This window comes from Oryx dammah, unplaced genomic scaffold, assembly GCF_014754425.2.
Source record: "Oryx dammah isolate SB20612 unplaced genomic scaffold, SCBI_Odam_1.1 HiC_scaffold_22, whole genome shotgun sequence".
Lineage (NCBI taxonomy): Eukaryota > Metazoa > Chordata > Mammalia > Artiodactyla > Bovidae > Oryx > Oryx dammah.
The window spans coordinates 58202507-58227213 of NW_024070206.1; the positions used below are offsets into that span (position 1 = coordinate 58202507).

A 24707-nucleotide genomic window follows, 5' to 3' on the forward strand; every position below is an offset into this window, starting at 1 on the left:
CACGTGGACCCGGATACCGTGTGTGCGAACCAAGCAAAGCAGCACCCTTGGTGGGTTCCGCTGCATGGATAGGCTTTGGGTCACGTTTAGTCTTTCCTCTTCCCTTACTTCCTCATTCTCACTGGTAGTTACTGAGCCTCATTTTCATTCCAGGCACCCAGAGAGCTGCTGAGAGCCCAGGTCCCCTAAGCTGCTCTCAGTGCTCATGGCCCAGGGGCAGGACAGAGACCAGACCCATGATCACCTGTGCAGCTGGGGGTCCTGGAGGCCTGGCCAGTGGGCAGACGGAGCCCGTTCTGCAGTGGGGAGGCTGTGGCTGGGCAGAGAGGTGACTCAGCAGAGGATACTTGGAGGGGTCATGGTTGGAGACAGATCCTTTTATTTTTTTGTCCCCACTTTTTAAAATCATGGTAAAATGTACATAAAATCATCTAAACCATGTAAAAATGTGCAATTAAATGGCATTAAGTCCATTCACATTGTTGTTCAGCCATCACCACCCCCATTTCCAGAACTTTACAGCTTCTCAGATGGAAACTCGGTCCCCATGAAGCACAATTTCCCACACGCCCCCGCTCACAGGTCCTGGTCACACATCCTGCCTTCTGTCTCTGTGACGACCAGCCAGTTAGCATGGCTGGAAAGGGGTTCCAGGGGAGCCGTCCCGGAAGGCAGACCCCAAGAAGATGGTCCTCTGTGGCTGCTCACAGCTGGTCCCTGGCCTTGATGTTCAGGCAGGGTTGTCCGAGGACGGTTTTGCTGACCTTGATGTAAAGACCTGCTTTTACAAGCAGCATATTCTAAAGACAGAATGCATCAAAGCTCATACCGCTTGGAGTTGCTGGTAGAAGTGGGCCCTGTGCCATCTCTGAGTGCATGTCAGGAGCCTGGCTCTGAAACAGACACCCCCCCACCCCTACCCTGGCAAGTAGCTGCGGTCACCTGTGCTCAGGGGTGGCTCCCTCCGCCTCTTTGCCTCAGCATCCTCCTGCGGACGTGGAGAGCAGACACAGGCCTTCCCCGTACCGAGCTGGCGAGAGGCTAACAGTTAATATATGCAGGGCACTTAAGATAGTGTCTGGTCCAGAGAAAGGCTTCAATAAATATTACCTATTATTATTCAATGACATTTTAATCTGAAGCATAATGCCAGCTGGGCAGATATGCTGTGGGTATGAAATGTTTACCCAAGAACAAGTAAATTCTTTCTTTAAAAAATAACAGTATATTATCAGTCCTCTCAAATAAATTTCTAGTGTGCTGAAAAAAGGCATTCTCTCTCTCTCTCTCTCTCTCTCTGGGTGGATCATTATCCCAGAATATATTTCATTCCGACCTGAGATTGGACTTCAGTGTTGTCATGGAGAAAACACTTCTGATCGCAATGGGCCCCTTACCTTTCTACAGAGAATTTATTTACGCGAATGTCCCTTTTTGCTTCCAGGCTGTGGCTTCAGAGCTTGGAGATCTGTTATCATCAAACGTCCTTGTTTCTGGGCTTTGCGGATCTTTTTTTCAGTCCACTCCCACGGGGTCGTTTAGATGGTCTTTAGTATGAGCTCTCTTTCTCCCTCTGCAGACTTTCTTTCAGAAATAGTGCTTTTTTTTTTTTCCTCGACAATTTAAACATGTCCAGCGTTTCTTCCCAAGCAGTTTCGTGACCAGAACCAACACAGACAGAAGGGAAGAGAGAAACACAGAGACTAGGTAAGAAATCGGAGTGGAGGCTCTGGGCCTCATCCAGCCGGTCTCGTGGAGAAAGGCTTTCCTGGTAGAACGGCTGGAATAGGATTGGTTTTGTTTCTGATGCTCCACCAATGAACCTTTTCCTAGAAATCTTTGAGCGTCCAGGACTCCCACCCAAAGCCAGAGTTTCTAGAGATGTGGTCTTGGGGTTGACTTGGGGCACCCTGAGCAGACTTCCAGAAGGAATCAAAAGACACAATGTCTCTAGACTCTCCAGGAGTTGCTGTTTCCGTGAGATTTCTATAAAGGGCAGGAAGGACGAGTATAAGGGCCCTGCGTCTCCCCTAATGACGTGGAACATCGCCCCAACCCCTGCTGTGGATCTTGGTGAGGGCGGTTGGGGGGAAATAGCAGGAAGAGGGCATGAGCCTGGAACCCAGACAGTGATACCAGCATCGCCATCTCTGTAGCCAGGAGCATCCCCATCCCACTTAAGGATGCGGATGAGGAGTGAAACCCATCTACCTGCTGAATTCACGTCTCTGGGTGCCCCAGGCATCCCGGCCTGCAGTCTGCCTGAGCCCCATCTCCAGGTGTTCAATAATGCAGCAGGATTTAGCTGCACCAAAGTGTCACCTGTCTAGGTGAGTCGTGCTGGTGTCTATCTGAAGTGACAGCCGTCTCTGAGTCCCGGCATCGCTCACCGACTCCTCTCTCATCATCCCACGTTGGGAAGGTAACGTTTTCGACAAGGTTGTTCCTTGTTCCCTGGCTCGTTTCCTGCCCTTCCCCCATCCCCTCCTCACCCCTGAGCGCACCTGATCAAACCATCATCCCTGACAAAGGTTTCCTCCTCCAAATTGAGTGAGCCCAACCAGCCCAGCAGACTTTATGAAGAAAGCAAGGGAAATGCTGAGCACCGAGTTAATGAATCTGGCAACAGGGAGGACGGTATGGGGCCCAGATAATATGGTCCAGCGACGGTCATCCCTCTTTGCGCTTCCTGTAAGGAACGCAAGGGAGCTGGTTATGTGGAGCGTGGCTCACATCTGTCCTGCCGTGCCGTGGTCATCTGTATAAGTAATGGAAACAGGCTAAAGACTTCCATTCTGGTGTTGCCAGTGGGATTGGAAATGAACATGCCAGTGAAATCACCTCCGCAGAGCTGAGCGGGGAGGGGCCTGGACTAGTGCGTGCGCACTCCCTTTGGAAATGAAAATGCCAGTGAAATCACCTCCGCAGAGCTGAGCGGGGAGGGGCCTCGACTAGTGCGTCCGCACTCCCTTTGGTGGCGGGAGCCCTAACGAGACTGCTGGGATGTATAGTTCATCAGATGGAAGAGGAAGAGCAAGTCAATCTCAGAGATTAGAATCGCAGCAGGATTGCCAGTGCAGGGCGCCATGCCCTCCCAGGGAGACCTCTGCTAATGACACGCTCTTTTCATTCCAAGGTGGGGTGGGGGCCGTGAGGGGCAGGCTGCCACAAGGGTTATCTGCAAGTTCAAGGTGGTCTTAGGATGGCTCTGAGAACCCTGTCTTGAAAACTTAGAGGGAAGGAGGAGAACCTGCCTTGTCTTTATTTCCCTGTAATTATAAAGGAGCCACTTTTAGAACGCGGAGTTGGTGATGGACGGGGAGGCCCAGCATGCAGCAGTCCATGGGGTCGCAAAGCACTGGACACGACTGAGCAACTGAACTGAACTCGCGCGGCCTGAAAAGTCATTTTACTCCCTTCCTTGTCCGTGTGAGCAAGAGCCATTTTATTTGAATTGCTGAAGTGCTGTTTAGCCTTCTTTCAAAGCTGGAACGGGATCCGGCTTCCCTGGCTAGCCACCCTGCTTCTAGAAAAATCAGGTCTTCTAGTGAGAGGAACACCCTGCGTGCCACATATGCTGTGACGTCCTTGTAAATTCAAGTATGTTAATGCGGGTTATTCACGTGTTTCCCTACTAAAAGGCTGTATTCGTACTTTGTATTTTCCAGTATCACTATCTTTCTTCCGATGCTATTAACTTAAAATCCAAGCGAGTTAAAAATGGAAACATTTCGTTTTCTAGCCTGTTATGCTACAGGCCGGTATCTGAATGATTCCAAGTACCTAAATTTGGGGGCATGGCAGAAGCTGAGCCTCTTTGATGGAAAGAACCCATCTCTCCATTTTCATCAGGATGTGTGTCCCCAGTAGGGACAGGTGTGGATGAGCACCGGTTGCCTTGTGTGGGTGGGTATTTCTAGTAACCAGGCTGGTGTCTGCAGGGTTAAGAAGGAGAGACTTCAAGCTGACTTTAAGGAAGGAAGTCGTGATGGGGAAAGGCTTTCTTCTGTTGTTGCTTCTGCTCTTTCAGTGAGGCGCCCACACTTAAACATTCATCTTTCCCAGGAACAATGATCGCGAGCGGGCATAGTTCTGGAGAATTCATCTCCCGGGGAACAGAAAGAAGGACTCACAGGAAAACACCCTTGTATTGTGCATAATTGGGGTGTGGATTGAGACGCAGGTTTGTGGGGGGATTGCAGACCTAATTGCTCAGAGCCAAGGTTACTCAGACTCAGGGGAATTTGAAACTTTGCTACACTTAAACGTGAAAAAGCAAAGACAGCTGTCACTTCTCCCCGTTCTTCAAGTGACTGTTGATTATCAGGGCAAATCTTGTCTTCTTTAAAGAAACAAAGATGTTCTAAAAACATGTTGGCCTGTGATTTGAGAAATAGGATCTAAATCTCATTTGCTGACGGCGTGCGCCTCGTGGTATAATTGCCATGTGAGAGAAACATATTTTTCCAGACAATATGTGTGTGTTTACACTGTAAACCATCAGGGCACACGGTGGTGGTGTCAGATTCAACTCTAGCAGGGAAGGTCTACATCGCCTTCTGTCCACTCGGATCAGAAGGCGTGGGGCTTTATCTGGCTAGGGATGGCAGAGCGTCTTTAGGGACACAGTGGCATCCAGAAGGCACCTTTTATGGCAAAAAATACTAACAAGAGTTAATTTATTTTTAACAAGTGAAGTCTAGCCGTAAGAACAGTTGTCTCATTCTCATTTAGGGGGTAGTGGGGAGGTCTTTGTATTTTTTATTCCCTCCCACCTGCACACACCCGTACGCCCACGTGGAGGCTGGCGGCTTCCCGCTTGGCGTGTGCTCGTCCCGTCGGCCTCTGCAAGTCGTCTGGCATGTGGCAGGCCCCACCGCGCCTGTTCACCGCATCACGCTCCACACCGCGTGCTGGGCTCGGGAGGGCTGGGGGCGGTGGTGGTGGCGGGGGGGAGTGATGGCAAAGCTGTTTTGACACAAAAAGAAGTAGCGAAGATGATGATTTGAAGTCTTTGTTTTATTTGATGGGAGGAATGTCATTTCTTTCTGTAAGTGATTGTAGAAGAAGAATTTTATGCTGCAGTTACCGTTTCTACGCTTATTCATTCATCAGATTTCCTCAGGGTGGGGGTGGGTGAGGGCAGAGGGGAGCTGAGGGTTCTAGCAGAGAAAACGCAGCCGCGTTGAGTTGATTCTGTTTTCTGAGATTCAGTAGCTGCTCACATCCAAATCTTTTAAGGCTAAACAGCTGTATTCATTCACCTCGCGACATATATTGCTCTGTTCCATCACTAGAAAGAAAAAATGTCTACAAATATTTTAATGTATTTTGTATATTTGTATCCATGTGAATTTTTAGAAAATTGTAGCTCGTGATGAAAACAAAGTATCATGACCAGTAATTACCCTGTCCAAGCTTGGATGTTTTTCTGTATGTCTTTCTCAGTCTATCTCTGTGTAGGCAAAATTTCCAAAAAAGCATCTAGGAGAGCAACTGGGAGAATTTACATAATAGTAAGAATAAACCCAGTCATTATGATGCATGTTTGCATGCTAATCATGCCTGACTCTTTGAGACCCATGGACTGCAGCCCGCCAGGCTCCTCTGTCCACAGGACTCTCCAGGCAAGAATACTGGAGTGGGCTTCCATGCCCTCCTCCAGGGGATCTTCCCGACCCAGGGATCAAACTTGCATCTCCTGTGGCTCCTGCATCGCAGGCAGATTCTTCACCGCTGAGCCACTGGGGAAACCCAGTTACGATAAGAGAATGATATTTTCTGATATGATGTTGTGGATGTAGCGGATTCAGACGCCATTATTGTTATTAAGGGGATTTCAAGACAGTCAGGTGCACCTGACCTCGTGTTAAGCGCCCAGCCAAGTGCAGCAGTAATTATGTAGGGCAGGCTTGTTCTCCATCTATCACTTTGGTTCATAATTTATATCCACCGTAATATAAAGACAAAAATTCTCCTAACTTCGTGTTAACAGTAGGTGTGTCATTGAGACCTGCAGGGGTATACCCTGCACTGCTCACACCCACACCCCAGTCCACAGGGACCTGATGTTTCCTGTCTTTTCCTGTGTGTTTATGAGAATGAGCTGCTGGATCTGAATGTGGAGATACGTGTCTGAGACGTAAGTCCCGCATGGGGTTCGGAATATGACGAGTTACATTTCTTTATTCTCGTTTAAGCCACTTGAAGAGCTGTTTCATGCCCAAGTCTCCTCTCCAGATTTCTGAATGTCATCCATCAGGGTGAATCTTACTCTCTCTGATGAAAGTCTTTTCTCATTTCAGGTGGTAGAAAATCTAGGTCAGGACCTGGTTTCAGACCTACTTGGCTATTGCTGGGTTTGTGGACCCAGACTTATCAGACTGTCCTAATGTGGTCTTTATCCCACCCCAAAAGGAGAGGCAGTAACTGAAAACGTCGATTTCCCCATGCTTGGCATTGGTAGTGCATGCCTTAGAGATGGCTGGCTTTTCAGCGTGGATCAAGAAAACATTTGCCTTGTCTATTAACACACAGTCCATTAGTAGTGAAATAGCTGTTTTGCTTTCCTGGGTTCATACAGGAGTTATTTATCTTTTGTTCTTCATTTCAACTTCTCTTTAATTTTTCAAGATTCTCATAGTTTTTTTTTTCTTTTCTTTTTCCTCCTGCCACTGCTAAGTCGCTTCAGTCGTGTCCAACTCTGTGCAACCCCATAGATGGCAGCCCACTAGGCTCCTCTGTCCCTGGGATTCTCCAGGCAAGAACACTGGAGTGGGTTGCCATTTCCTTCTCCAATGCATGAAACTGAAAAGGGAAAGTGAAGTCTCTTAGTTGTGTCCGACTCTTAGCGACCCTATGGACTGCAGCCCACCAGGCTCCTCCGTCCATGGGATATTCCAGGCAAGAGTACTGGAGTGGGGTGCCGTTGCCTTCTCCCTTTTCCTCCTAACACTGCTGAAAATCAGAGAAGGTTTTCAGTCTTTTGAACTGAGACTTAAGCTCTGATTTCTCTGATTTGTGCTTTATCACTTGCTGAGTGACATTGTTGCAACTGCAGCAAAGTCCAAACCAGAGAGTCATATCTGATGTGTTTGCTGGGAGGGGCGCTCTGAAATGAGGTTGTTTGTTTCCCACTTACCTTGAATTCCGGGCCAGGGAGAAAGGGAGTTATTTTAAGGGAGTTACTTGTGGATTTCTAATTAGAATTGGGTAAAAGCCATAGGCCATTTTATTTGCAGACTCCACAATTCTAAAGCAGGGCCTCTGTCCGGTTTTACGCAAAGAAATCCTCGTTATCAGTCAGGTGGTTTAGCAAACCCGTATACGAGCCATTGGAGCCAGACCCCTAAAATTGGCCAAAGTGACAGAAAAAGTCTCACTTCTTCCACAGCATAGCGAAAACGGCCTTTCAGATTTGCTTGACAGATTGTCAACCTTCCCGCGAAAAAATCAGAACTGAGGTTCGTAAATTAACATCCATCCCACTTGTATTTAATGTTCTTTCAGAGAAGCAAGGAATGGGTTCTGACTCCTTATCTGCTTTCTCTGCATTTTCTATTTCCCAGTGTCTTCTGACCTTCGTCAGAACTACCTGCTGTCTTTGTAACACAGGTGAAGTTACTTCAGAAGTGCTCAGTGGTAAATTTGGAAGAAAAGTGTGTTCTGCGAGATTTTACAATGAGTTGAAGCTGTGCGTTTATCACGGAGGTGTGCGTAAGCCGCTTTTGTGAATTGGCCCCTTGGAGTAGATATATTTTGGTATAACGGCCATCTGTCCATGGGCATCACGTTTGCCAGTCTGAAACCTAGTTTGATGTAGATAAACATGTAATTTCGTCTGACTGTATAGTTTCACCAGGTGGCAATACAATAGCCACGTTCGGTCTTTGCTGTGAGCCGGAGCCCAAGCAGAGAGCCAAGGCCTGGGTTTCACAGTTGTCACTTTTGAATTTCCCTTTCCCTCGTTCACAGCCAGCTCTCAATTATGTGTGCTAATGAGGAAAAGAGAGCTTGGATAAACAAAGTTCCCCAACCCGATTCTGGTCGTGTATTCCCCCGCCTGCCCCCTCGGGCCTGGGGAAGAGCCAAACCAGGAGCTTCTCTGTGTGTGCCCCCTCTCTGGGCCCCCGCCTTCTTCTGGGCGGCTGTGATCAGGAAGTCTGCAGGAGGGCAGTGGAGGGCACTTCCCGAATAATCCGCTGCCCAAACCTCACGTCTACACAGCAACAGAGGCCAGCCACGGGCCCGCTTTCCCTGGGACGAGAAGATGCCCACGGTGGGCACTTCCTGGCTCCTCTTAAAGGTCCGATCGCAGGGCTGGATGAGCTCAGAGTGGAGCTTGGTGATGAGGGCGGAGTGTCTAACGTTCCTACACATCCTTCCTGCAGCCCCAGCGCTGGGAGACGGAGGCCCCAAGGACGGAATCCGTGAGTGGAGCGTGTGGGTCAGTCTGTCCCTTCTGTGAGTCTGTCCTCAGATGATGATGGGGGGGTCTGTCCTTCAACCTGGAACTACAATGGTGGCCCCGTAGCCTGGACCCGACGGGCGCGGGCAGGTGAATGCCACCCCCAGCCCCTGTGCACTTGGGGTCACTCTTGCCCTTGCTGGGTGGGACAGATATGGTGGGGGGGGTGTCTATGTGGCCCCTTCCTCCCTGATGCCAACATGGCAGGAGCAAAGGACTCGGTCCCGCCTGCTACTGAAGCCCTGTGGTCTTGCCTCCAGACATCCTGGGGCCCAGCCTGCAGACCTGCACAACCCTGTCCACCGGCCCCAGGCCCAGATTCTCAAGCGAAACCCGTTAGTTTCTGGATCCTTCTGAGGCTCCTGGTTCGAGCCCAGTTTTGGAAGGTGGGGGCAGTTGTTGGGGGGTGGGTGGAGAGAGAGGCTTAGGCACTGCTTTCAAAGAATCCCTTGAAACCCTTGGCATCTGTGGGCGGCTCATCGTCCGTGTGTTCATGTGACCACAAGCACCATGGGGTAGGGTGACACTGACTGGAGCTGGGTCCGGGGACCCCTAGAAAGGGTGGTGTGTGAAGAGGGGGGAGGCGAGGGCTGCTTGGGGAGGCGCGTGCACTTCTTTCCAAAGCTGGTGCTGCCGGGCCCGTGCATCCAGGGAGGAGCCGGTCAGAAGGGCGTTCAGCGTGAGGACCTAGGACCGACGCTCCCCGCCCCCCAGCTGTCCCCGGGTCTGTATTTCCTTGTGAATTAGAGTTGAAAAGTTAATTTATAATACATGGTAGAACAGGGAAATAGCCAAAGAATAAGAGCTTATCAGGATAAATACAGTGGAGGAGTGTGTGATAAAGTAGGAATCCTGGGGGTCTAGAAATGGACAGGGACCATGTTGGCGGAAGATGGAGTGATGCAGCCTTGTGGCCACTGAGCTTGGGGACTGAGGGCCTCAGGAGAGGCCCTGCCAGCTCCTCGCCTGTCAGTGGGACCCGCGGCCCCCTCCCCGGGGAAGGCTGGTTGGAGACCCCCCTGGGGGCGGTGAGGGAGCAGGAGTGGGGCGGGAAGGAGACAGGCGGCAGATGCGTGGGCAGACTCTCAGCGCCCCCGATCCTGCTGCAGGAACCCCGATAGCACCTGCGCCCCTCCGTCATGCTCCCCGCTTCTTACCTTTTAACGTGAAAAACCACAAAAGTCACAATGAACAAAGCTCTTCCCACATTCCCGCCCCCAGGCTGGGCCTTGCCCTTCTCCGGCTCCCTAATTCCCAGGGTCTGGCTAGTGGCTGTTTCCAGCTATTTTATTCCAGAAATGGTGTGAAACGGCTAATTCATGTGTGTTGAATTGAAAACACTGAAGATTTTGAAAACAGAGCTATTTACTAAGAGCCACTTCAGTCAACAAACTCATATATTCATTATCTAGAAAAAAAACTATTAATATTTTCTAAGAGGATTTTTCCATTGTGCTGTGAATAGGTTTGTCTTCTGCTTTTTCCATTTAATGAATCTCTCCTTGTCATTAAAACAAAGTTTTCAATGTTGCCTCATAGGTATAAGCAAAACATCACCCACTAGATATTTCTCTCCTCTTACTCTTTTTTCGTTGGGATTCTCTCATTCATAACAGCATGAAGGGCACATAAGAAGTGTCCTAAATACTGATACAGAATTAGAAAGTGGAAGCGTGTGTCGCTTAGTCATGTCTGACTCTTTGTGAACCCGTGGACCATAGCCTGCTAGGCTCCTCTGTCCATGGGATTTCCCAGGCAAGAATACTGGAGTGGGTAGTCCTTCCCTTCTCCAGGGGCTCTTCTCAACCCAGGGATTGAACCCGGGTCTCCGGCATTGCAGGCAGATTCTTTACCACTGAGCCACCAGGGATACAGAATTACTTGGGGTCACTACTTCATTCACAAGCGTTTACTCCAGGTGTTTTCGGCACTGAGGTGCTAACACAACAAAGGATAGTAACTGGGTCCTGAGATGGTGAGTGGAGGGGCCTCGGGCTGGGAGTCAGGTGGCCTGCCTCTGAGTCCTGAGCCCCTCATCCGTCTGTCTCCTGTGTGACCTGGGGGGAGTCGGTCAACTTCTTGAGACTCCATTTCCTCATCTGTAAAATGGGCTTATCAGGGACACTGCCTTGTAGGGTTGTGAGGGTTAAAATGAGGTGAAGAAATGAAAATGCCCAGCCCGGGAGGTGGGCAGGGGTGCCCAGTAGTTTTAATTAAACGAGTGAGTTCACAGTTTGATGATGAGGACAGTCAGGTAAACATCTCTTAATTCCACAGGGAATGAATTCCAGGAGGGGATTAAGCAGCCTCACGAAAGTGGTGACATCGGAGCCTCCCGTTGAGGAGGAGCGTCGTCCCCAGGCAGAGAAGCAGAGGTTGGGGGGTGGTGCCCCTGGGACCGGGGTGCTCAGGGGCTGACACATGGTGGAGGGAGGGATTTGCATCCCCTGTGCTACTCCTGGGCTTGTAACAAAGATCTTAGCTCAAGGGTCACAGAGGAAAAGTGTGGCCCGACAAGAGGGAAGAGGCCAGCTGGGAGGCTGATGCAATGTCTGGTGACGGGCCTAGGGGGTCCACATTCGGGCAGAGGCCATGTCGGGGACAGGGCTGGAGGACAGGAGGCGCTGAGGAAAACTCGCTTTTCTGGTGTGGACAGCTTGTGTGGGGTGGTTCAGTAACCACTGAGCTAGGAGGCTCCAAACTCAGGAGGAGGAAGTGAGCTTTTATTGGGGAAGCCCCTCTAGGTCTGGAGGGGCAGGGGCAGCCATGTGTCTGTCTGTAGCTGACTGGGGGTGCCCATGGGACACCCACATTTGATAGGTCGGGTCATAGCAGCTGGAGCTCCTTCAGTGTGCCCGACGCCACCTGGGCTCAGACAGCACTCAGGAGGGCTTCATGGAGCCCAACCTCCCCTGATGGGGCGGGAGAACCCGAGGGCCCCTGCAGAGGAGCTTCACACTGACGTGGATCTGGCGGTCATGGGCGTGCCCTAGAGGAGTCAGGGAAGAAGTCAAGGTCAGCCGGAAAGAGGCCGCAGAGGGACCCGGCAGGGGGCCAGGCAGGGTGGATGCAGGAAGCTGCGCCCTGATCCTGGAGAGCACGGTCAGCTCCCCGGAGTGTGACAGGGCCAGGGAGTGGGGGGGACTGTATCCCCATGGGGCGTCTGGGAGCTGGGTGTGCTCAGCCCGATAGGGGGACGCTGGCGGGCCCCAGGCTGTGCCCCAAGTCCCCTAGAGCTCCCCAGCTCTGCTTGTGTCTCCCCTGGGAGATGAGCCCCAGAAGGCAGGCGTCCCCCACCTCTCCACCCCCTGGAAAATGGGGGACCAGTGTCCAAGGACAGAATGGCAGAAACTAGTGCCCCTTAGGAGGCCAGGGTGTGCTTTCTGTGGTTCCAGCAGTGACTGTCGCCCTAAGGCTGGAGAGGGCGGAGTGAGAGGCGTTTGAGCTCAACCTGGGGCTCCCGGATGCAGATGGGTCAGTGTCGGGGGTAGGGAGGACAGGCCCGGACGTGCCTTGCTCTGAGGACACCCGCTCTGCTGGGACGTGGACATGCATGACCGGTGGGTGCTGAACACCCCCTGGAGGTAGAGGGTGCCCCCGTCTGTTTCCAGAGGAAGAGGAAAGCGGTCTGCTCACTCCTCACGCCTGCTGCGGGCGGGCGATGGAGCCTGTGGCCGTCCGTTGAGGGGGCAGCAGCCTGCAGGCGGTGCAGCACTGGGCAGGGCGCCAGCACAGCGCTGGGCTCCCCGGCTGAGCCAAACGTGTCCAGTCAAAGGCTTCCCTTCAGTCAGTTGCTGGTGTGGATCTTCTTTTCATGAAAGCGGACCATCTGGGTCTAGTGGGCAGCCTCCCCACTAGGTGACCACCTTCTGGGTGACCCCAGAGTGTGGCACAGAGGGTACACTGCGGGGGGTGGCTGGTAGTCCGGCCAAAACCCTGGGGACCCGGTGCCTCTGTCTTCAGAGGGCTCTGCCCAGGAGGCCTGAGGCCTCAAGTGTCCCCGTCGGAATCCTCAGAGATGGGCCTGGTGTCCAGGCCAGGGCCAGGGGGCCTGCAGGTGGTGGGTGTGACTGGAGCTTTGGTCTTCTGGCTGAGGACCCCAGCCATGGGCACTTGGGACCCTGGACTGTCCTAAACCTGTAGTGGTCATGGGGAAAGGAGAAAGCGGTCAAGTTCACGGTCAGTTTCCAGGGGGGCCACAGCCTCAGGCAGGCTGCTGTGTAGGTGTGGACGCCTGTGTGACCCTGCGGGCTGGCGCTGTTGATTATTTTTCACGCTCTCAGAGCAGGACCCACGGGCTGTGGTTCCCTGAGCCGTTAGTGGACCGAGGCAGGACTGCCATCATCTGGGAAGCAGCTGCGGATGTGCCTGCCTGGTCATGCCACCGCCCAGGTGCGGGCCAGCCCCGTGGAGAAGTGGAGGGCCCAGCGGAGCGTGCGTGTCCACCGTGTGTGCAACTGTGTGCAGAGCCCTCGGTGGGCGGGCGTGGACGTTCCTGTGTGGCTCCCTCCTGCCCCGCGTCCAGCCTCTGAGCAGCCGCCTCCTTCTCTGTCTCTCCATCACTGTCCCTGAAAATGCGGCGCTGCCCGCCACATTCCCTCGGGGTCCGGCTCTGATAATGTGATAATGAGTGATTCTACTTAATGAGACACCCTCTCAGGTCATATCAGTGCATTTTAATAGAGCCTTTCTGGAAATATCTTAACCCTAAATTTCCCAGGTAGTTGATGGAACACTAGTTGTTTCCACACCAAAAAAAAAAAAAAAAGGAAGAAAGAAAAGAGAAAGAAGTAAAAGCACGCTGGTCAGATCAGTTAAGTGGTGCAGGCAATTATGTCCCCCTGAGAACTGACAAGACCTGTCACATGGTGAAGGATCTGAAATGTTCTGCAGTAAACAGCCAGGTTCCATCCAGGCGTTTATATGCCCTCCATCCCTCTCATTCTCCGGACAGCTGTCAGCAGCCCGAGCTGCTTCTGGGAAATGCCGCTTTCACCCTGAGAAGTCACCCTCTGTGCATCTTGGCCCATAGCAGGCCATTGTAGTGCCTACTATAGGCATTGTTAGGTTAAAAAGTTTTTTATTGTGTGAAAATATTCGTAACTTAGGAGTTACTATTTTAACCATTTTACAGGCATGGCTCAGTGGTATTAAGTTTACATTGTTATGCAGCCAAACCCAGCATCCATCTCCAGATCTTTCCATCTTTCCACATTGAAACTCTCAACCCATTAAACACCAACTTCTTTTTTTCCCCCTCTTTTAAACTTTTTATTTTGTATTGGAGTCTAGCTGAGTATTTCTTTGGAAGGAGTGATGCTAAAGCTGAAACTCAGGTACTTTGGCCACCTCATGCAAAGAGTTGACTCATTGGAAAAGACTCTGATGCTGGGAGGGATTGGGGGCAGGAGGAGAAGGGGACGACAGAGGATGAGATGGCTGGATGGCATCACTGACTTGATGGACGTGAGTCTGAGTGAACTCTGGGAGTTGGTGATGGACAGGGAGGCCTGGCGTGCTGCGATTCATGGGGTCACAAAGAGTCGAACACGACTGAGCGACTGAACTGAACTGAACTGATAGCTGAGTAACAATGCTGTGATAGTTTCAGGTGGACCACAAAGGGTCTCAGCCATACATATACATGTGTCCTCTCCCTCCGAAACTCCCCTCCCATCCAGGCTACCACATAACACTGAGCAGAGTTCCCTGTGCTATACAGTAAGTCCTTGCTGGTTATCCATCTTAAAGCAATGTAATAGCTAGCTTTCCATTCCTCCCTGTCCCCCAACCCTGGAAACCACTGTTCTCTTCCTGTCTCTGTGAGTAGACCTCACTACTCTAGGTGTCTCATGTAAGGGCACTCCTAAGTATTTGTCTTCTGTGGCTGGCTTACAGGCTTCCCAGGTGTCTCAGTGGTAAAGAATCTGCCTGCAATGCAGGAGATGTGGGTTCAATCCCTGGGTCGGGAAGATCTCCTGGAGAAGGAAATGGCAATCCACTCCAGTATTCTTGCCTGGGAAATTCTATGGACAGAGGAGCCTGGTGGTCCACAGTACACAGGGTTGCAAAAAAGTTGGACATGACTGGGTGATGAAACCTAACATTGTTATACTGAGCATAATGCCCCTGATTTAGTCCATACTGAAGCATGCATCAGACTCTCCTTACTTTTAAAGGCTGACTAATATCCCACTGTGTGTGTAAACCACACGTGGTTCACCTGTTCAACCACCAGTGGACATTCGGGTTGTTTCCACCTTTCAGCTCTTGTGAACAATGCTGCTTTGTATATCCGGGGCTCTTTGATATCTGCCTGGTGTCCTCTGGGGGTGACTTCTGTTCCATCCAGGCAGGGGACGGTGGTGCTATGTTGCTTCCTCCTTTTTTTAGTGGAGACTAGAGTATTTTTATCATTTAGCATTGAAGCGTGTTTTTATTTATGGACACCATAGAATCCTATCCACGAGGTATCTTTCCCTAAAAGTTGACAACCAGGTCCCCCCATGGGGAGGCTCATGAGGGACCCCGTTGCTTACAGAGGGAAGAATCTGCAGGCAGAGGAGCCGGGGCCCCATCTGTTTCTTTCCCTCGTTGTTTTCCCATCCAGCTATGATGGCCAGACCGACATCTCTAAGAGGGCAGACGCTGCCCTTCCGTTGAAATGTGTTCACTTCGGCGGGGTTGGGGGGCTTGCCTTGGTGGAAACCTGTTTCCACCGTGGCGCTGCGGCGGGTCGGTGTATAAAGTGGGGGCGGCCTTGTAGCCGGGGCTGAGAAACGTCTTTTTAAAGATGGCGTGAGCGCTGGGGAGGCCGCGTGCTCGGGGTGCCATCCGCCTCTCACTGTGTTTCCTTGCTCTCTCCTAGCTTATGTTCCTGAGGAAGAACTGAAAGCAGCAGCGATAGACGAGGGGAACGTGGAGGAAGATGGGCTGCCCGGGGATGTTCAGGAGGCCGACTTCGCGTGCAGCGAGGAGGCGGAGATCAAGGAGGCCCAAAGCTACCAGAACTCCCCCATCAGCACCGCAACCAACCAGGACGCGGGCTACGGCTCGCCCTTCAGCGAACACAGCGACCAGCCCGCCCACTTCAAAAGCTCCTCCTCCAAGGAGGAGAAGGAGGACCGCCAGGGCGCGGAGGGCGTCTCCTACCCCCAGGACAGCTTGGCCCAGATCAAGGCCGTGTACGCAAACCTCTTCTCCGAGTCCTGCTGGTCCAGCTTGGCCCTGGACTTGAAGAAGTCAGCCTCGACCACGAGCACCAGCGATGCGGCCCAGAAGGAGGGCACCACCCCCGCCCCCACGCCCCCAACCAGCACCGCGGGGGCCACGGGCACCACGGCTAGCACCCCCAGCTCGGGCTCGGGCGCCAGCGGCGGCTCAGGCTACGACTGGCACCAGGCTGCCCTGGCCAAGACGCTGCAGCAGACGTCGTCGTACGGCCTGCTGCCGGAGCCCAGCCTCTTCAGCACCGTGCAGCTCTACCGCCAGAACAACAAGCTCTACGGCTCGGTGTTCACCGGCGCCAGCAAGTTCCGCTGCAAGGACTGCAGCGCCGCCTACGACACGCTGGTGGAGCTGACGGTACACATGAACGAGACGGGGCACTACCGGGACGACAACAGGGACAAGGACTCGGAGAAGACCAAGCGCTGGTCCAAGCCCCGAAAGCGCTCGCTGATGGAGATGGAGGGCAAGGAGGACGCGCAGAAGGTGCTCAAGTGCATGTACTGCGGGCACTCGTTCGAGTCCCTGCAGGACCTCAGCGTGCACATGATCAAGACGAAGCATTACCAGAAAGTGCCTCTCAAGGAGCCCGTGCCGGCGCTCACCAAGCTGGTCCCCTCCACCAAAAAGCGGGCGCTGCACGAGCTGGCGGCCCCCGGCTCCCCCGAGCCGGCGGGAGCGGTGGCAGCCGAGGCGGCGCTGAGCGAGGCGGCCAAGGAGCAGAAGACGGCCAACCCCTACGTGACGCCCAACAACCGCTACGGCTACCAGAACGGGGCCAGCTACACCTGGCAGTTCGAGGCCCGCAAGGCCCAGATCCTCAAGTGCATGGAGTGCGGCAGCTCCCACGACACCCTGCAGCAGCTCACTGCCCACATGATGGTCACCGGGCACTTCCTGAAGGTGACCACCTCCGCCTCCAAGAAGGGGAAGCAGCTGGTGCTGGACCCCGTGGTGGAGGAGAAGATCCAGTCCATCCCCCTGCCGCCAACCACGCACACCCGGCTCCCAGCCGCCACCGCCGCCGCCCACGTCAAGAAGCAGCCTGACTCTCCGGCGGGCCCCACCGCCGCGGAGGAGAAGAAGGAGCCTGAGAAGGACAAGGCGGCCCTGGTGGCGGGGGAGGCGGACAAGAAGATCAAGGAGGAGGGCGAGGACGCGGGCGAGAAGTTCGAGCCCACTGCCCTCTACCAGTACCTCCGCGAGGAAGACCTGGACGACAGCGCCAAGGGCGGCGTGGACATCCTCAAGTCCCTGGAGAACACGGTCTCCACGGCCATCAGCAAAGCCCAGAACGGCGCGCCCTCGTGGGGCGGCTACCCGAGCATCCACGCCGCCTACCAGCTGCCGGGCACCGTGAAGCCGCCGCAGGCAGTGCAGAGCGTCCAGATGCAGCCGTCCTTCGCTGGCGGCGTGAAGCCGCTATCCGCTGAGCACGGGGCGCTCCTGCACTCCCCGGGGAGCCTCACGCCGCCGCCCCACAAGAGCAACGTGTCGGCCATGGAGGAGCTGGTAGAGAAGGTCACAGGCAAGGTCAGCGTGAAAAAGGAGGAGAGGCCGGCAGAGAAGGAGAAGGGCTCGCCGGCCAAGGCCGCGTCCCCAGCGGCCAAGGAGAATAAGGACTTCCTCAGGGCCGAGGAGCTGGGGGGCAGCAGCAAGCCGCAGCCCAAGAAGGGCCCCGAGGCCGAGGCGGGGAAAGCCAAGAAGGAGGGCGTGGGGGATGCCCACACCCCAAACGGCACGGAGCCCCTCAAGGCCAAAGTGACCAACGGCTGTAACAACCTGGCCATCATCACCGACCACTCGCCTGAGCCCTCCTTCATCAACCCGCTGAGCGCCCTGCAGTCCATCATGAACACCCACCTGGGCAAGGTGTCCAGGCCCGTGAGCCCCTCACTGGACCCGCTGGCCATGCTCTACAAGATAAGCACCAGCATGCTGGACAAGCCGGCCTACCCTGCCCCTCCCGCCAAGCCGCCTGGCGCCGCTGACCGCTACTTCTACGAGAACAGCGACCAGCCCATCGACCTGACCAAGTCCAAGAGCAAGCCCCTGGTGCCCGGCGCCGCTGACGGTGTGTCCTCGCCACTCCGGGAGAGCGCACTCATGGACATCTCGGACATGGTGAAGAACCTCACAGGGCGTCTGACGCCGAAGTCCTCCACGCCCTCCACCGTGTCGGAGAAGTCGGACGCTGATGGCAGCAGCTTCGAGGAGGCGCTGGACGAGCTATCGCCCGTACACAAGCGGAAGGGGCGGCAGTCCAATTGGAACCCGCAGCACCTGCTCATCCTGCAGGCCCAGTTCGCCTCGAGCCTGCGCGAGACAGCGGAGGGGAAGTACATCATGTCGGACCTGGGCCCCCAGGAGCGGGTCCACATCTCCAAGTTCACCGGGCTGTCCATGACCACCATCAGCCACTGGCTGGCCAATGTCAAGTACCAGCTGCGGAGGACAGGGGGGACCAAGTTCCTGAAGAACCTGGACACAGGGCATCCTGTTTTCTTTTGCAACGATTGTGCCTCTCAGTTCAGAACTGCTTCCACGTACATCAATCACCTAGAGACACACTTAGGCTTCAGCTTAAAGGATCTCTCCAAGTTGCCCCTAAACCAGATTCAAGAACAGCAGAATGTTTCCAAAGTCCTGGCGAGCAAAGCCTTGGGCCCTTCGGGGGCCGCTGAGGACGAGCTGGGCTCCACATTCCAGTGCAAGCTGTGCAACCGGACTTTCGCGAGCAAGCACGCAGTCAAACTGCACCTCAGCAAGACCCACGGCAAGTCCCCCGAGGACCACCTGATCTATGTGACCGAGCTGGAGAAACAGTAGCCCCGGGCCCGCGCCCGCGGCGCATTGCACTAACGTCGTACTGCACTAGGCCCGGCCTGAGCCTCCGAAATCAGCCCGCTCTCGGTTGCTGACCGCCTGTCTGGACCTTGGTTTTTCTTACACATATTTTGTAGTTATATTTATATGCTCTTCGTCTGATCGTGCATGTTCCTTTTCTTTTTCTGTGAGTCAGAGTCTGACCTTTATTTTCAACATCTGTTCTCGATGTTCAGCTCTCTTTTGTAGGAGATAGTGGGGCACACTCCTCAGAGACACTTACTTAGCAGGAAAGAAAGACACAAATAACAGAGATAGACGTCGTCCTAAAATTACAAAGCTCCCATGACAGTAAAGGTCAGAGGACCTCCTAGTGTCAGATTTAACCCTGTGAGGACTGCAATCGCATTTCTGTGCCTTTCACTCAAAAAAGAGAAAAAAAAAAAAAAGGCTTAAAGGCATTTCATTCAGATCAAAAGCTGTGTCAGACACAAAACTTATTTAATAATTAAAAAACAAGCTTTTATATGCAGAACTGGTTTGTGAAGGAAGCATGCATGCAGCTGTTGGAGAGCAGAAAGTTGTCTAGGACATGGGGGTTAGGAAGCCACAACGTCATACGTTTAAAACAGAAAACAAAACAAAAACTAACAACAAAAACAGCAAACACCCCAGTTGCCACTATGCCCAAACCCTCTGGATGCTGAAAAATGCCACTTTTGGCAAAAAAAAAAAAAGTATGCAAGTTATTATTTAAAAATGTGTAAAAATGCTATTTCTTTTTTCCTGTAAAATACTGCGGTTTATAGTTATTTACAAATGTAAGCTTTGGTACAAGCCGACCTTTCTATAAGCGTGCTGCATTGGTAAATGAAAAAAAAAATGGGGCAAATGTTGGCGTCCTTTCCTTGTAAATTGCCAGCATCAGCTTAAAAACTCGTATATGTTACATATCGTACCATTTTAATCTATTCAACTTTCTTTGTACCTTCTGGCTGTATGCTTTCTCTTTTAACTTTTTATATTGTCATTTTATATTAAATTTCTGTGTATATAATGTAAAACCACAATTTTTGAATAAAATTTAGTTCCTGCAGCTTGATTTAAATAGAGAAATTTTACTGGCACCTGCGTCTTTCCAGATGCATGTATATCAGACGAAAATAAATAAATGAAGACAAAGCAAGTGATGCACTATTAATTATACATTTTGATGTTCTATCATTAATATTGTACAGTACATTTTGGTTCACACAATTAAATCCACTGTTTTCTCAAATGTAAAATAAACCTACATGCAGTTCTTGATTTACATAGATTGTCATGTCGTCATTATTCTGCCTCTGAGACGTTATTCCAGCAACGAGAGGTATTGCTTATGCAGTCGACCAACAGAAATTCTATTCAGAACCATCATTTCATGATGTGTGTGCTAAAACGCTTATTCAGATGATAAGTACTCCTTTTTTTAAATGATAATTAAAATTTTTAATTCCACTGGGTGCCACTGGGTTCCAGAGTATAGTCATTGAGCGACGGCTGATTTGTACATCGAGGGACCCGAGGTGCTTCTTGGGGGTATCCTCCCGCCCTGTTTTGAAATGTTTACAGTCATCCTTTGTGTGTATCTGGGGACCTAATGGCAGATCTTGTTCTAACAGCAGACCCTGGGGGCCTTGAAATTGGTCCTGCATTGTTCCAAAGAGGAAAGGCTGGTTTCTGCACTTTTAATTGAGACTTTCCTGCTGGTCCAGTGGCTAAGACTCCGCCTTTCAAAGCGAGGGGTGCTGGTTCGATCCCTGGTTGGGGAGCTGAGGTCTCACATGCTTCCCGTGGCCAAAACCAAAACATAAAAAGCAAAATTGTAACGGATTCAACGGACTTTAAAAATGATTCACGTGAAAAAAAACTCTCAAAAAAGGTACAGTTTTAATAAAATGCACTGCTCTCCCTCATCCAGGATTTGGGACAGCCTTCCTTGGTCAGGTTGCTCCAGAGCATGGTGAGGGGGGGCGGGGCCTTTTGGGGGAGACCACCGGGCCTCCAGTCTGTTACCTCCACCTTCTCTGTGGGTGAGGCTCCTGTGCTGGGACACTCACCCAAGGTCATGGGGCCCACGATTGACAGAACTTGGGCCTGAGCCCACAAGGCTCTGCCCCAAGGGCCGTGCTCTCAATCACCCCCATCCTGTGCTCTGTGAACTGCCCCCCCACCCCGCGGGGAGGACGGGCCCCTGGGGAGAGTCTGTGGTCTCTAGCAGCCGCACGGAGCAGGTGAGCCTTCTTCCAGTTACTGCCACTGCAGCCCCAGATCCAGATGCAAAGCAGGCCAACTCTATCATTCTGCTGGGTCTGAACAGTAAATTGCAGTGATGTTGGTTAAGTGTGCGGTGTCCTCTACTAGTAATACAGAAACTCGATTCCTGTGAATACAGGTGGAAACATCCAGAGGACCAGTTGGCTGCCTTTTGTGTGAGGATTTACTTATACAGGTTTCTGCTTCCTTCATCAGTGTTTGAAGAGATGCACCCTGGCCTTCTTCCTCTGGTCTTGTGTGTCCCTGAACGCACTTCATGGGTGGCACTGCGCTGTCTCAGGGGAGCCCCCCCTTTCTCCCAGGGGAACAGGCTGCTGCTTCCGGAGCCCAAGGGCAAATGGCCCTGAGGGTCTGGCATGAGCTGGCCACAGATCCCCCTGTAGGAGGCTGGCCGGCCTGGTGGGGGCAGACGTCCTGCTAACCTTGTGTACACACAAACATAACCCTATTTAGCATTTGTGTTTGCAGCTTGAACCTCAGGTTTAGTAAGTGATCAAATATTTTTCCCTTTCAATGTGGATTTTTTTAAAATTTGAGGTATGCCTCTGAATGTGGATTGGGTCTGGATGTTTGTTGTTATTTAGTCGATATTTGAAAGATGTAAAGCCTATAAAATAATGATGACGCTAGCTGATGTAAGAGAAACAAACTTTGAGGCATGTTTGCAGAAAGAAGGGATTAAAAACTTCCAAGATTTATGTTCCTCCATTTCTATGTTTGGCAATCTTCAAAAAGCTTTGAAACATTTGAAAGCCTATCTAAATGACTTCTGAAGTTTCAGAAACCTGTGCGTACAAATAAAGGTTTCTGCTTTTTTCCAAGGTAGAATTTCTGTTACTTACTTATTATTATTTTCCTGAAGGTGGTGGAAACCATTAAAAGCCAGTCATTGAATTGTAAAATTAAAAATACCAAAGAGTAAGATGTGGAGAGCATTTATAATTTTCCTATACCTTTTATAGTAAAAGTAATACATAGCCTTTGCAGAAAACATGTAACACACACACAAAAAAATGAAATAAAAGGAAATAAAAATCAACTAATGTTTTCATCTAGAGAAAAATCATTTAATATTTTAGTGCTAGCTTCTTTTTAAAATTTTCTACAAAACAAATGCACAACATACTTTTGTACTTGCTTTTTCTGTTAGTAGATAATGTATATGTTCCCATTTCATTAAATATAAAAAATGTTGAATCTTACTGAGATGTATTATAATTTACTAATTAATTCTCTACTAGTTAGAATTTTGAAAAGCAGCATTTAGATTCTTTTCAAGTTTTCAGTGTTACAAATGACTACAGAAGGAATGTTCCACTTACTATTCCCATGCATATTTCTGAGTATTTCCTTAGAATAAATACTGTGAACTTAAAAAAAGTATTTACAACCTAAAAGTTGAGAACTATATTTGATTCAGTGGGAATTTTTCAAGCTGGGGAGGCAGTGTTTCCAGTGACCCAGAGAGAACTGCTCTAGGAGGAACGGGGCAGAGCCAGGTTGTGTGGACATTTTGCAACAAAGGGCAGGTAGTCTGGACGTCAAGATATTGTTAAAGAAAACCAGATATCCTAAGTTAAAAAGTTTAGACTTTTCTGTGTATGGGAAGATGCACGAGTCCGGGCTCTCTGAAATCAGTCCTTGGAGCTGCACCTCAGCTACCTGGGCCAGCCTCCAGTGTTTTCCCGTCCTGAGTCTCCCTGGGGCTCACTTAGGGGAGGGGCTGCAGCCTGATGGCTGCTAAAGGGCAGGCATTCCTTCCTTCCAGAATGCCCTCCCCAGCTCACCATCGGGGGTAGCTGCAATCATGGATGACTGTGACCTCCTTGTTGACTGATACGGCAGGAAATAGTCCATTTCTCAGTCCCTAAAGCTGAAATTTCTGCTGCGTCCTGTGACTGGAGGCCTGTGCCCAAATCACTGATGAGAAAGCCTGTCCAGCCCCAGCCGCTGGCCCTCAACGGAGCCATCATTTCTGTCCACCTTTGCTTCATGAACATCAGGATTTTTTTTTTTTTTTTAATTTCTGGCTGTTTTCACTAATTAGCCAATGTAATATTGACATTTTAATAATATGCTTATTGTCCGTTGATGTTATTTAAAGAAAAGATGGCTTAAGGACCTGTATGATATTTTTGGAAGACTTTCATGTGAATCGTGAGCTCATTTAAATTTGGTGGCCAATCTGCATGTTTTACAGAAAACAGACGACAGAGAGGTGAGAAAGGAGCTGCTGAAGGTCTGCGGCGCCCCGGTGGCTCCAGCACAAGAGAGAACAGGGCTGTGTGTCTTCTCGTCCAGTTCTCCTAGGATAGATGGCTTGTGAAAATGCACCCAAAGACGTCAAGTATACCATGTACCAGCACTGTCTTTAAATTGCCTGACTTGGAATAGGGAGGAAAATTCCAAATTCTAGGATTTCTATGACTAACGATGAGTATTTCTTAGGCAAACAAAGATAATCTCAGAAAAAAGTGCACTGCCCCAGGGAGATGAGAGGTGGTCACCTAGAGGGACTTCAGGCTTCCCTGGTAGCTCAGCTGGTAAAGAATCCGCCTGCAATGCAGGAGACCCCAGTTCAATTCCTGGGTTGGGAAGAGCCCCTGGAGAAGGGATAGGCTACCCAATCCAGTATTCCTGGGCTTCCCTGGTGGCTCAGATGGTAAAGAATCAGCCCGCAATGTGGGAGACCTGGGTTCGATCCCTAGGTTGGGAAGATCCCCTGAAGGAGGGCATGGCTACCCAGTCCAGAATTCTTGACTGGAGAATCCCCAAGGACAGAGGAGCCTGGTAGGCTACAGTCGACAGGGTCTCAAAAAGGTGGACACAACTGAGCGACTAAACACAGCACAGAGGGACCCGCACAGAAGAGAAGTGAGAAGAGAAGGACCAATTCAGAAGTCTAGCCCAGGAAACCATGCTTGATATTTGGTAAAAACCTATAAGGGAAAAAGAATTTGAAAAAGGATACATATAACTGGATCACTGTGCTATACACCTGAAATTGACGTCATATTGCAACTCAGCTGCTCTCAAATAAAAAATGTCTATGTCGATAGTATGTCCCACAGGATAGTTTCTTCAAGAGTTCAAGTTCAAAGCCATTGCTAACTCAGAGTTGGATGTCTGAACCATTCTGATGGGAATGTAAAGAGACTTAACACCAAAGCTGTGAAGATTAGGAGGAAGGCATGTCACCTTCAGACAGATTAAAATCAGGAGAAAAGGCTTACACCAACTACTGCTTAGAAGTTGACCCATGACTAGTTTGCCATTATTTCTCTTAAATTACACAGAAATGTTTGCAAGTTGATCTGATTAGTTATCAGTTAACTAGTATCAGTTAAGTTTAGTCACTCAGTCGTGTCTGAGTTTTGGGACCCCATGGACTGCAGCACGCCAGGCTTCCCTGTCCATCACCAACTCCTGGAGTTTGCTCAAACTCATCTCCATTGAGTCGGTGATGCTATCCAACCATCTCATCCTTTGTTATCCCCTTTTCCTTCTGCCTTCAATCTTTCCCAGCATCAAGGTCTTTTCCAATGAGTCAGTTCTTCATAGCAGGTGGTCAATGTATTGGAGCTTCAGCTTCAGCATCTGTCCTTCCAATGAATATTCAGAACTGATTTCCTTTAGGATGGACTGGTTGGACCTATCTGCAGTCCAAGGGACTCTCAAGAGTCTTCTCCAACACCACAGTTTAAAAGCTTCAATTCTTCGGTGCTTTGCTTTCTTTATAGTTCAACTCACATCTATACATGACTACTGGAAAAAGCATAGCTTTGATTAGATGGAATTTTCTTGGCAAAGTAATGTCTCTGTTTTTGATATGCTGTCTAGGTTAGTCATAAGTTTTCTTCCAAGGCACAAG

At 50.9% G+C, this 24707-nt stretch overlaps 1 protein-coding gene across 1 annotated transcript; it reads left to right on the forward strand.

Annotated features, from left to right (window-relative positions):
• Positions 1–8269: 8269 nt before the first annotated feature.
• TSHZ1 (teashirt zinc finger homeobox 1) lies at positions 8270–19832 on the forward strand. The gene is made up of 3 exons (XM_040264247.1): positions 8270–8463; positions 8728–8802; positions 15217–19832. Exons 1-3 carry the CDS (start codon positions 8270–8272, stop codon positions 18521–18523), a joined length of 3576 nt encoding a protein of 1191 aa, XP_040120181.1. The 3' UTR covers positions 18524–19832.
• Positions 19833–24707: the final 4875 nt, after the last annotated feature.

What these genes read in the sequence shown, in the direction of transcription:
- TSHZ1 (XM_040264247.1), top strand. Translation starts at nt 8,270, where the DNA reads ATGCCCACGGTGGGCACTTCCTGGCTCCTCTTAAAGGTCCGATCGCAG. An exon ending in TGGGTCAGTCTGTCCCTTCT is followed by an intron (nt 8,464 to 8,727) that starts GTGAGTCTGTCC and finishes TCTTGCCTCCAG; the next exon opens with ACATCCTGGGGCCCAGCCTG. An exon ending in CAGATTCTCAAGCGAAACCC is followed by an intron (nt 8,803 to 15,216) that starts GTTAGTTTCTGG and finishes CGGTGTATAAAG; the next exon opens with TGGGGGCGGCCTTGTAGCCG.